A 13,777-nucleotide genomic window follows, 5' to 3' on the forward strand; every position below is an offset into this window, starting at 1 on the left:
TCCTTAACTGCCGTTCAGAAGTGAACGGCAAAGCTGCGGAAGTTGAGTGGCTATACCTGTGCAAGCAAGTATTCCCAAACCTTTGAATTGTTGATTTGTTCACTTCCAAGGTGGAGCCCGGGTGGCATACATGAGAATTCAGTAGTAATGAGTAGACTTCGTGTGCAGTTTTATCCTAATTACTGCAAAATTCTTTCTCCATCAATACCGTTTAGAAGAAATGGTTTCCAGCATAGAACAATGGTTCATGAATCATTAACAAAATAATCAAAATTAAAACTTTTTTTTTTTTTTTTAGGTTTTTGTGAATCAAAATTAAAACTTTTTTTTTTTTTCAGGTTTTTGTCATGAGGAATGTGCACTCATGCCCCCCCGCCGGGGGGAGGTGATTTTCACTTTCTCTCTCTCTCTCTCTCTCTGGCAAGCATACATGCCTATTGCAAAAATCTCTCAAAAAAAAAGATGTGACTATCTTAACTTACATATTTTATTGCATTTCTTGCATTGTATCTTAGTGACAACCTCTATTTCATTGATAACTGCTTTACATTCTTAAAAGTGGGACCTGCACTTGTCATCTTACATTTAAAAATGCACCAAATGAAGTATGAGAAAGATTGAGAACGCCTGTGTCCCCTCTCCTTTTCAGATGGGAAGGTGGAGGTCACCAAAGAAGGTGTGAAGCTGTGCACCATGGGTCCCGGCAAAGTGTTTGGGGAGCTGGCTATTCTTTACAACTGCACCAGGACAGCGACCGTCAAGAGTAAGACTGTTTCCATACTTTTCAAATTCTTTTTTGCCTAGACCTATGGGATGTTGGTAAAATGCCTATGTAATCTTTCTAATTTTGTTAATCCGTATTTTACTTTTGCCTTATGGTAGACTGGATACATTTGTTTTCTTGTTAGCATGTGATTGCTAACAATGCATCTTGCATAAGCTATATTTTATTGGTGATTTGCAAAAATTCTCCTTTTAATCAAGATTTTTCATAATTAGGATTTTTAAATGACATAATGTTATAGATAAGAATTAAATAGGAAAAGAGCTTTCTTTTTTTCTACTTTGAAAGCCCCAGGATCATATTTGAGAAATTTGTTACAGACAGTCTGCCTGTTTTGTGTTATATTACTCGCATAAATCCCACTTGCTTATTCAGTGGCTTAGACAAATTAAGAGAAGAAACATCCTCCATCTCATTCAAATACCACTGAGTAAGATATATCCTGAATTCTAAAACTGTGTCTGAGTATATTTCAGTCTTCAGCTGCTCATCAAGCTGTATATTATAGCATTTTTCTTTTTTACTGATTGAGCTTATTTTAAATCGGGGCAATAAAGCAACTTGTTTCCCTAATTTTACATGTATGTGTATATATGATTTCTCCAGCAATTTTCATTGCTTGGTAAAAGCAGCTGCCAATAGTTGCAAGATTTTTTAAAAAATTCTTCTTCCTGCATAAGGATATAATAATTGTGTAACAAACAGAGCTGAATTAAAAAGCCACCAATGGAAGGTCCATTGAATCTTCAGGCACTTGTGTATATTTCATGTTTGAAAAGTCTTTCAGACATAATCTTGCAGATTACTTCAGTCATAAATTACTTTGATTGGGTTTTGTTGTTACATACTATTAGCAACATGACAGATTGTTACTATCAATTAGTTTTTTCTGGATGTCATAGACTAGTTTGTGTATTGGTTTTGGTCTTTCTTGGAAGTACAGCATGTGACTGACAGTGTGACATGGGAACTTGGTTTGTAAAGAGCTCTCTCTCTCTGGCAAGCATACATGCCTATTGCAAAAATCTCTCAAAAAAAAAGATGTGACTATCTTAACTTACATATTTTATTGCATTTCTTGCATTGTATCTTAGTGACAACCTCTATTTCATTGATAACTGCTTTACATTCTTAAAAGTGGGACCTGCACTTGTCATCTTACATTTAAAAATGCACCAAATGAAGTATGAGAAAGATTGAGAACGCCTGTGTCCCCTCTCCTTTTCAGATGGGAAGGTGGAGGTCACCAAAGAAGGTGTGAAGCTGTGCACCATGGGTCCCGGCAAAGTGTTTGGGGAGCTGGCTATTCTTTACAACTGCACCAGGACAGCGACCGTCAAGAGTAAGACTGTTTCCATACTTTTCAAATTCTTTTTTGCCTAGACCTATGGGATGTTGGTAAAATGCCTATGTAATCTTTCTAATTTTGTTAATCCGTATTTTACTTTTGCCTTATGGTAGACTGGATACATTTGTTTTCTTGTTAGCATGTGATTGCTAACAATGCATCTTGCATAAGCTATATTTTATTGGTGATTTGCAAAAATTCTCCTTTTAATCAAGATTTTTCATAATTAGGATTTTTAAATGACATAATGTTATAGATAAGAATTAAATAGGAAAAGAGCTTTCTTTTTTTCTACTTTGAAAGCCCCAGGATCATATTTGAGAAATTTGTTACAGACAGTCTGCCTGTTTTGTGTTATATTACTCGCATAAATCCCACTTGCTTATTCAGTGGCTTAGACAAATTAAGAGAAGAAACATCCTCCATCTCATTCAAATACCACTGAGTAAGATATATCCTGAATTCTAAAACTGTGTCTGAGTATATTTCAGTCTTCAGCTGCTCATCAAGCTGTATATTATAGCATTTTTCTTTTTTACTGATTGAGCTTATTTTAAATCGGGGCAATAAAGCAACTTGTTTCCCTAATTTTACATGTATGTGTATATATGATTTCTCCAGCAATTTTCATTGCTTGGTAAAAGCAGCTGCCAATAGTTGCAAGATTTTTTAAAAAATTCTTCTTCCTGCATAAGGATATAATAATTGTGTAACAAACAGAGCTGAATTAAAAAGCCACCAATGGAAGGTCCATTGAATCTTCAGGCACTTGTGTATATTTCATGTTTGAAAAGTCTTTCAGACATAATCTTGCAGATTACTTCAGTCATAAATTACTTTGATTGGGTTTTGTTGTTACATACTATTAGCAACATGACAGATTGTTACTATCAATTAGTTTTTTCTGGATGTCATAGACTAGTTTGTGTATTGGTTTTGGTCTTGGAAGTACAGCATGTGACTGACAGTGTGACATGGGAACTTGGTTTGTAAAGAGCTCAGTTATGTGTGGCAAGTGAGAGTGGCAGAAATCACCTCATGTGTCATGTTGGTGAATCACCCTTTTATTCATTGTAATCACTGTGACATCAATGGCACATGGGGCCCTTCTAAAATGGGTCTTTTTGGCATTTGATTCTTTTTTTTTTTTCATTTGATTCTTGATCTCTGAAAACACAGGATTCTTATGATTGACAGACACTGCTGAGTTTTTATTTCATTTGATCTTTAATTACATTACTCAGAATAATAAGGCCTGGTGAACTGTATTAAATTCTGCCATGAATTTAACTCACTTAAAAAAGGTCTTAACTGGAAAAAAAAGTAGTCATGGCTCCATTAAGTGAAAATTTTACTATCATGCTTTATTGTCATGAGAAATGCACTCCTTATAGAACAAAATTAAATAAATATAAAAGCCAAAATAGTACATTTTGATTAAAACAAAATTTTTCACATTCATGAATAGTGATTTAAGTTTAAAATATTTCAACCTTGTTTACTGCTCAATTAACCTTATTGATACTATAGAATTTTCAAAAGTGAGCATTTGATAATAACACAGTATTCAATCTTATAAAATATTAAAGTTGTGTTAAAGGATTATTTTAGACAGATCAAATAGTCTATTGAAATGAATTTTATAGCAGATATTTTTCACAAGTTGATTGTCTTTTTCCATGAAGATCAATATTCTTATTACATTTCTGTCAAATGATGTTCATCTATGTGAACCTCTATTATAGTCATGTTTGGCAAATTTGAAGACACTGTGTCTATGATTCACCAGGGAAAAACTGGGAGTTGAATGCAAGTTATAATTCTAACTACTTTGGGGTCAGAACATCCATCCTCAAAGGAAATGAGTGATAATGCATGTTCTTCTTTAACACGGTCCCAGAGAAAGCTCTAGCATGCACAAACGGACTTACAAAAGTGTGTGGAAAACAATGGAATCAAAGTACTGGTTTACCGTGATGCAAGAAAAAATGAAGATGGAAGTCCACATTGTTTTTTTTCAAGATGCATTTTCCATGAACACTTTCAAGACTCCTTTGTGTGTGTATGTGGATGTGTGTGTGCATGTTCATAATGCCTACTTAAAAAATATGGAGGTTGTATGGAAAAAAGAAGCTAGGGTTTATGGTGTGCAAATACCTCTCTGTATTCATGGGTATAGCAGTTTTCTCCATGAATAAGAAATAATACCCATGAATAACTGTACCTTCGGAAGGTGGTGATGTAAGAATTGTACAGTGTAATTAGTGGTTGTTGTTCAGGACCTTTTTGCCCTGTCTCCTGTACTAGTAGTCCAGGGAGATTGCAATTGTGACTAAAGGCCTTTGGTACCTTTTTTTTTTTTTCACTTTTATGTTTAAATTAAACTTTTAGGCTGAATACTTTATCATTCTGATTAGGCTCCACTGTGGATGCTGCTTATACCAAATGACTACAGAAAATAACCCCACATCTAATTTCATTCTGTACATAAGATATTTTAAAGTATCTTCAAACTTATTTGGCTTTCTAGATCCAGTTGTTTTTCAGCATTTGAGATTGCATGAGCTTGTCTGTTTCTTAACTCCGTCATCTTAGCAGTGGTGACCATTTGGACTGTCTTTCAAAATGGAATTTTCTACGTTAGTTGAATCATCTAAATGTGAAGAAAATAGTCTTCCTCCGCAACAGCTTATCTTTCTATCTTTTATATTCTATTTTCCTCACCTGGGCTTGTAACCCAACATTTACTTCCTTTCATGAAAATGTTGTTATATTTGCCCTTTCCTTTCCCCGTAAGTCTACCTAAAAACTATCTAGTATTTTAATGCATTTTTAATCTAATAATAGCACCCAAGTCCCCATTGGTATTCAAGAGTTCTTCAGTGCCCATGAGTTATTTCTCATTGAAAACACAACTTTTTGAAATGTATCAGGTCATGATTAAATAAATTTCCATTATTCCCTTGCTAATCAATGTGATCATAACACCTGTGCGATATTTTAAGCTTACTGTAACAAAAAAAAAGAAAAAAAAAAACAGTTTTTGGAGCCAGCAGGTGGTATGGTGGTTAAGACGCTGGATCCTACATGGCCGACTCCCTGTTTTGAGTTCTGGACCTGGCGGCTTGAAAAACATGCCAGGCACATTTCCACGTGTGCCCAAAATTGCAAGAGGAGAATGGAGAAGGGTTGTGATATGGCTCTCTCCCCAGGGGGTGATTTCTTACTTTCCCTCTCTCTGTCTCTCTCTGGCAAGCACATGTGCCCTATAGCAAAAATCTAAAGAACTCCCAAGAGACAATTTTCATGTTAAAATTCTAGGTTGACATATGCTATAAAATATGTATATAAGCTTGTTTCCAACTAAAAGAAGCACCACGGTAGTTTGCAGCAAGTTGTTTTTCATTTCAGAAAAGCCAAGTGGCATTCTCTTGATAATAAATAAATGTGTAGCACTGGTTATTACAGTACCCATAGCACAAAGAAGAATAACTTTTTAAGAATCAAAACCATAGTGAAAGGAAATAAAGAAAATTACGATCTAAAAGAGAAAATCTAAATTCATAGTCTATTCCTATCTAATAAAATGAAAGCATTGGTTTTCCCCTGAGGAAAGAGGATACAAAATATATAAAATTAATATTCTATTGAAACTAAAAAAATAACTGTCTTGAAGTTCTTTATGAATGCCTTCAATAGCCTCAAGTTTCCTTTGCGAACTGATCTGAAATGTCCTCTTTGGTTTTGTTATTCTATCACAAATTCCAGATATCTTGGGGAAAAAATAATCAATTGTTATAGTTGGGTTTCCACAAAGGCACACAATTAATGTCTCTAATATGGTTTGGATTTTTTCAAGTTGCCTGTAAGTGTTTTGGTACTGGATAGAGAAAGAGTTATACTATCCATTTTCAAACCTTACAAGGGGCAGGCATTTCTTTCATGTTCATTGAATACCTCTTACTCAATTTCCACGCCTGGAAGCAGATTATTTTCATGTTTTCGTAAACTGTCACTCCTGGTTGTGATTTTGTTGTTCCTACCCTCACAGCTAAAGCAATATCAATTTACACTCACCCCTGGGCCTCTTACCTTGCATCTGTGCCCAGGGTTTTCAAAGTAACGGAAGTGGCAAAGTCGAAGTTACTGGAAACCTAAAAAGAAAAGGGAAAAGGGCTTTAGTTTTTAGAGAGGGAGTCAGTGAAATGTGAATCTGCATGGACATTTATGTGGTTGTCTTATTTGACCTGGATTTCCCACAACCAGCTCTCACAATGGCACAGGGATGTCTGTGTGATGTGAATACGTGGCTCTTAGGAATTAGGGTATTATTACTCTGAGCCTTTTAGCTAAGATCATGTATAGTATGTACAGAATTCAAGTATTTTTGCTTGAAGATGTTAAGCTGGAGCTCTGTTCCTTTCATTTTTAGTTTCCACTCACAATACCCTTAAACCTTAGGTGAGCTCTTATTCACATACACACAAATAAAAAAAATAAAAAAAAAACATGAATTAAAGAGTGCTTTGTAGGATTTTGATGCTAGACCAAGATGATCACCATAGAAAGTTATCTGCAAAGCATGTCTATGGTGGGTGTGGTGGATATATGAAGTGATTGGGGCAAAATGAGTAATTTTTTCTTAGATTATTATAACAAGATTCTTAAACATTTTCTTAGTATTAAAATACTTCAGTGCTAACACAAAAGAGTGTAAAGAGCCTCGAAGAAACTTGACAAATTGATGACTTTAATAGCATCTAGTAAAAATATTTTTCTGCCTTAGTCTAAATACTTTAAAGTTCACATACTTAGACTTCCTTGAGGTATTAGTAGAGAGGAAATTAGGTAATTAAAGTATTTTACTAAGTGTCATAGATATGTTAAGGACACAGTTTTAATGTTTCAACTTTTAAATTTTTGTTTTTAAAGTAAATTTGACTTCCTGTGGTAAGATAGCTCATACATTCTCTTGCAGCTCTGTGTGTCAGACATTACATTATTCAGTCTGAGTCCAAGATGGCTCATACATTTTCTTGCAACTCTGTGTCAGACATTACATTATTCAGTCTGAGTCTTAAAAATCTGCCGACTGTCCAAAACCTAAAAAGATAAATGAGAAAAAAATATGGGGAGATTTGACTGTAACATTTTTGCACTCACAATTCTATATGCTGTAAATATAATACCTATACCTCATACTTACACCATATACCCCATACATATATGCACAGTGTTTTTTACTGGTAAAGGAACAAAAAGCATGGATGCTAGTTTTTATTGTTAATAAAAAGGTGTCACCAATGATGCGTTTATAGCTGCCAGCATTGAAAATTTCTTAAGATGACCAAATCAAGGAGCTAGCAATCAGATACTTCTTAGGAAATATCATTCTAGAACTCGGAAAGCATAATACATATAATTATTCTCATATGTCAGGCTGAAGCAACACTGTCTGCCAGGGCATCTACTGCTTTGCACACAGTTACCTCCCTGAGGTTTTAATGAGCACAGATAACCATGTAGTGTCATGCTCTCTGTGCCATAGCCAAAGAGTTGAGAGATAACTGTGTTAATGAGTCTCTTTTTTACCTTTGAGAGATAAATTTAAAAAGATGCATGTAGGGCCAGCAGGTGGCGTGGTGGTTAAGGTGCTGGACTTCCATATGGTCAACTGAGGTTTGAACCCCAGACCCAGAGGCTTGAAAAGCATACCAGGCATATGTGCATGCACACCCAAAATCCCAAAAGGAGAAGGGATTGCAGTGTGACCATTACCCCTAGGGATAATTTCTCACTTTCCCTCTCTCCGTCTGTTTCTCTGGTGAGCACACATTCCCTATGGTTAAAATGTGGAAAAAAAAAAAAGAAGAAGTTGTAGGTTTTTTCTTTCTCTTAGTCCAATGCATACTTTCTACCAAGAATCCTAAAAGAAAAGAAAAGACACAGGGTATATTTGGGCTGATGAGAACTGGAAGAGGACCCTACTTACAGAAGGGATAGCCCAGTAACTTCGCAGGAAATTTCATCATCTTGGACAATGAAAGAAACAGTGTATTATGGTGGCAGCAATTTGGGGAAGTTGGTACACTTATTTCGTGAGTTAATTAGACAATATTCATCTTTGAAAAATTGTCATTGCATTTGTCTATTAAAAAATACTGTGAAGTTAGTAACAGAAATCCAATTATGTAATCCCTGGGAAATACATTTCTTTAATAAAGGAATCAATTGACTAGGTACCGATGATGTCCCATAATAGGCTAACATGAACAAATAGATATACAGAAGCTGTCCTTTAATCTTGTTCTTTTATTGCTTAAGTAGATTAAAAGTAAATTTTAGAGAAGAGGAAAACAAGTTATTAAGCTACATTTTTTTTTCTCTTTTATAGCTTGAAAGCATTTTTTTCTTTCTCTAACCTTGATGGGAACTGTTATAATCAGAATTTTTTTAATGGTTTATATTGAATTACTTGCAGAAAAAGATCTGAGTCCAGTTTCGATACTGACTAGCCCTGGCAGTCACACATCAGCAGTGCTTCTGGGGTAAAAGTTGCCTCCTACATTCAAAGGCAGGCAGTGAACTAACTTCCTTCTGAAAGTCAGAAATTACTTCCCCCCTCTCTGTTAATTACTCAATCACTGAATACCTCAAACCAACCTTTCACCTCTGTAGGGAACAGGCAGGCTTTAACTGATGGGATGTTATTATTCTGAAAGGATCACAAGTCATTCAATAGTATATCCTATAAAACTTGGCAATTTTTTTTTTAAATCTATTTTTGTAGCCCTTTCTTTATTCCTGCAGAAGCAGCAGTTTCCACCAAACCTGCCTCATATGACACTCCCACACAATGTAAAGCTTGAGTCAGTTTTTGGTTTAGTAAATCATCATTTATTCATTTAATCATTTGCTAAGTTTTTTTCAGAATTTATTTAATTGATTTGAAAAAGAAAAAGTATTTATCATTTATTTAATTGATTTGAAAAAGAAAAAGTAAAGTAGTAATGGAAGTCAACATTGCGTTTCCTAGAATTGTTCCTTTAAAAAAAGGAAACTTTCCTGTCCATGAGTTGTGATGAATTTCTAGCGAATGTAACAGCAAATAGTAAGAGCAGATCGTATTTGAGGGCTGGGAGTATTTGGGGCTCAGAACTGTGGAGCTTGATGGTGGTGTTACCTTCATTGTAACTAAAGCAACTCAGCCCTAAGAAACTATAAGCAACTAGTCCCACCTGCCATAGCAATTGAGGGAGGGTTGCAAGTCTGGCACTGCTTTGCTCTGCTGCTGTCTCCAGGGGTTCATTTTGCTTTTAAGCACGAGGGCATCTATAACACTACTTCTGTTTGTCTCAAGTCTCCACTTTCACAGAAGTATTACACTGGCTAGAGGGTCATCTGCTTAAAGCCTTAGAGACTTGTAATGAGCCTTCAGAACCAGCAGCAGAATTTAGTTTTTGCAGCGCATTGAACTGCTTAGGAGTGTTTCCTGAGATGAAACTTCATGATTCAGCATTGGAAACATTGCTAAATTTTTCCATATCCCTTTTTTAAAATCCATCAGTCAATGAATGTCTTTAAGGAAGGAATTAGAATTTAAACAGCCAATGAGAAACAATGACTGGAGAACAGGGAAGCAGGTAGAAAGAAGGTCTGGCTGTGGTGGCACAGGTAGTAGGGCCGCTGCTGCGTGACGTGGGAGCCGTATGAGAAGGCCTGGGTTTGTGTCCAGAGGTCTACCTGAACCTCCCAAAGGTGCCCACGAGTGCACATGGTGCACCTGAGGTCCTGCATGGCCGAGGAGAGGATGAGGGCCTGGAGATCCTGTGGAGGGTACCTCTTTGTCTCTCTGTCTCAGGAAATAAACAAAAGGAAGGAAAAGGGGAATCAAGATAAGTGTGATTGCCTTTGTTTTCTTTTTGAATTTTCAGTGATTACTGAGGAAATGAAATTTCAGCACTTCATTGGTAAATCTGATTGTTTCTGATTTTTCCAGATGAGAAAATGCACACTAAGACCTCAGACTGCATTAGTGCAATTCATTAACAGACTCTTGGATGCAAATTCAGGTTATAGGGTTTGAAAAAGTCTTTCTAAGCATCCTTCCATTCCTCAAGAGTATGGACTCCTAAAAAAAATATACTTACTACCTTCATGTAAAGTGTGAATTCTGGAGCCAGCAGATGATATGGTGGTTAAGGTGCTGGACTCCCACATGGCAGACCGTGGTTCGAGTCCTAGATCTGGTGGCATGTTTTCTAACTCCCTGCCTACCTTTCTGGTGAGAGCATGTGCCCTATAGCAAATTAAATAATAATAATAAATAAATTTAAGTAAATCTTTAAAAAAATAAAATAACTCTTGATTAGGGAATTTCAAGTGTTTCTCAAAGTGTGGTTCCTGGTACAGCAGTATCGGCATTACCTGGGCACATGTTAGAAACGCAGACTCTCTGGCCTCCCTGGTCTGTTGAAATAGGACCGGTGGTAGTGGGTCATGGCAGTCTGTGTGTGACCATCCTTTCAGGTATTGCACCAAAGACTGAGGACCATTTATCTACTCCTTATGAGTGCTTAATTAGCATTTGCCTGCACACTCTCACAGGCATCAAATTGTTTACCTTGAAGTATTTAAAATAAGAGTACACTATAAGTAGTCATGTTTTTCTTGGCATCGCTGTCTTCTGTTACTTAGTTTGTGGCTGTTAAGCAGAGATATTTAAAGAAAGTTGCATTTTTCTTTTAAGGAGTGAAGCAAAGTTTGAGTAGAAAAGTATCAGCCTTGTGTGGATTATTAACATATTCTTTTGAAGAATAGTAAGATGTAAAATTAAAAGAAGAACAGGTTGAGAGGGAAGGAAAAGAATTAAAAAATCATGGGCTGCTGGGCCATGTTGTTGACAAGAAATGCCTTTAGATATATTGAATCTGATGGCGAGGATGCTGGCAGGAAGATAGAACAAAGAAGCTTCATTTGAGCTTGTGTTGTTCTTCTCCATGGTCATGTATGTAGTACAGATTAAGTCACAGCAATGTGGATGGAGCTTTCTAAGAAAACAGCTGAAGTGGTGATGTCTCAGTACGTGGCATGCTTCTCACTGATGGGGTAAAGCCAATTCATTGCACCCAAAGTAGAAATGGCCCTTTCTAGTTTCTGTAGATGGCCATTGACTTCATTTATGGTGAAGCCAGCTAGTCCCATATGGGCTTCATGTCTCTTAGTGTCTGATAATTCGAAGATGAAAGACACGCGTATACCATAGTCATTGAGAAAGGAACAGGGTGTTCATCAGAATGAGGCTCGTAGGATCAGAGGCCCAGAGTGTTAAAGGATGTAGGAGAAAGTGAGTATTTTTTTTTTTTTGAGAGGTTTTCGCTATAGGGAGCGTGCACTCACCAGACAGACAGAGAGAGATATAGAGACAGAAAGCGAGAAATCATCCCCCCAGGGGGGATGGCCACGCCGCAATCCCTTCTCCTCCATTCTCCTCTTGGGATCTTGGGCACGCACGCACACGCGCCCGGCGTGAGTTTTAAGCCACCAGGTCTGGGATGTGAACCGCGGTCGACTACGTGGGAGTCCAGCGACATAGCCATTACGCTAACTGCTGGTTCCCTGTCTGTAGCTTTCTTAGTGGGATCAAAGAACATTGTTTGAACTATCTTCCTGAGTTCTTGTTTTTATTTCCAAAGCAAAATTTTATGGATTGCCTCTGTATAAGACACTTACAAGAACAGGCTTTTCTGGTTACAGAAGAGGGTAGAATAAGAAAACGTGCCCCTTCCTTTTCATTCCTTCTCATTCTTCCTTCTGGACTGAGTACTTTTATGGCATTTTGAGTTCAGGTCACATATACAGTTTCAAAACCCCTGTTCTAGTAATGATAATTATTTTTATCAACTATCCATTCTGTGTATGACACGTGGCTACGTGTAGTATTTCTAACCTTCACAGTAGCCTCACAGTCAAGGTCAGTAATGCCATTGCACAGGTGAGGTAACCGCGTTTAGAGAGCCTAAGCAACTTCCTTAATGTTACTTACTTCGATTTCTAAGCTATAACTCTACTCAAAAGCTCCCAATTAGACTCTGAGCTATATTATCTCAAACATTGTTTCTAGCCGTGGATACATAAAGGTTGAATTTTGGATCAATATTATCATTCATTAAGAATTTCCTAGATGCAAACCCAAATTGTGTGAGGCACTGCTAAACACTCCAAGAGCATCACTGGGAGAGAGGACACAGCCCTACAATCGAAGCATTAGTAATCCAGCTGTGGAGAAAGGATAAATAGAAAGATTCGAGGCATTCTTGGCAAACAAGCAACTTCAAGAAATAAAGGAATTTCGATGAATAGAAAAAACATTTTGGACTGGAATGGACAGGTTTCGTGGACAGATAAAAACTGACCTGTACCAAAATTAAGCCATAGACTAGTTCGGAACATAGGAACTGGAAGTGTGTTGCCTTGGGAAACTAATTTAATGTTTCTGAGCCTCAGTTTTCTTTAGGATGGTAAGGATTTACTTAATGACTGTGCAAGAGTTAAATAAAGAAGTGTCTGAAGGTGTCTACTGCAGTGCTTCCTTGGTAAGTACTTATTCTGTTACTGTTGTATCATCACAGCTGATGCCTTAAAAGCTAGAAAGAATTCTGAAAGGAGTTAGGACCATCATTATTTGCAGATTCTGAGAAATACCATTGAGAAAATGTATAGATAGAAAAGTACAGGAAATGGAAAGGGTCATGTTCCAGAAACTGAGGTCCCTGGAAGGATCCAAGACCCTTAGGTACGTCTCCTTTCATCACAGCCATTACCTGGGGGAATTTGGTTTAAATAAACTGGTACCAGAAACACTAACATCAAAGCCAAACTGCAAGTAAGGTGAGAGGGGGCAGCAATTAGAGTACACAAGCTTGGCAGTGCAGTGAGTACTTTGGCTTGCAGATGTGACTTTGGATTCTGAAGAGGTGAAGGATATCCTTCTATTGTCCTAGAGGTCTGTGGTCATCACTTCCCTCCTGGGAAGACTTTTCAGGACTTTGGAGAAGTGTGGGTTTTTTGTTTTTTGTTTTTTTGTTTTTTTCCCCTTATGGTGTGTGTACACAGACCTCAGAAGATGCCAAACGCATTAAGGTCTTGGACAAATTAAGATTAGATGGCCATTGGATTTGCCTTTCAAATAGCAATTATTTAAAAAATAATATTGCAGACAAGTGACACCTATAGGTTTTATCTTAAAGAAATTCAAGAGTTGTAGTGTCCAATTATCCTTGATGGCCCTAGGAATAAATCTCCTATATTTACCAAATTTTGTCTGGATAAAGATGCTTTCTGGGACTGACCCCATAATACAATGGTGCTGTTAGAGGGAACTGAATCCCACATGGCCAACGAGGTTTCAATCCTGAACTTGTTGGCTTCAAAGATACTCAAGGCATGTGGATATATGTGCCCAGGGTCCTGATGGGAAGGTGGAATGGGGAAAAGGGGATTGAGGTGTCACCAGGCCCATTTTAAGTGTTAAGGGAGAAGGGAGGCTTTCTTTCTTTCTCTGTCTCATGCATACATACCCTCTGCCATTAAAGAAAAAAAATTGTCTTCTGGATAAGAAAACAAAACCTCTACCCTCCCCACCC

The 13,777-nt window shown here is 37.1% G+C and overlaps 1 protein-coding gene across 1 annotated transcript in view; it reads left to right on the plus strand.

Moving 5' to 3' along the window:
* Positions 1-649: 649 nt before the first annotated feature.
* Positions 650-13,777, plus strand: part of LOC102471472 (cGMP-dependent protein kinase 1-like) — a gene marked incomplete at its 5' end in the record, with an annotated part of 641,417 nt that continues 628,289 nt past the window's right edge. Inside the window, 2 exons of the mRNA XM_006157547.1 lie at positions 650-763; positions 2,013-2,126. Of these exons, the coding sequence (XP_006157609.1) occupies positions 650-763; positions 2,013-2,126 (228 nt within the window). The remainder of the gene's footprint in view (positions 764-2,012; positions 2,127-13,777) is intronic.

This window comes from Tupaia chinensis, unplaced genomic scaffold, assembly GCF_000334495.1.
Source record: "Tupaia chinensis unplaced genomic scaffold, TupChi_1.0 Scaffold000546_1, whole genome shotgun sequence".
Taxonomy (NCBI): domain Eukaryota; kingdom Metazoa; phylum Chordata; class Mammalia; order Scandentia; family Tupaiidae; genus Tupaia; species Tupaia belangeri.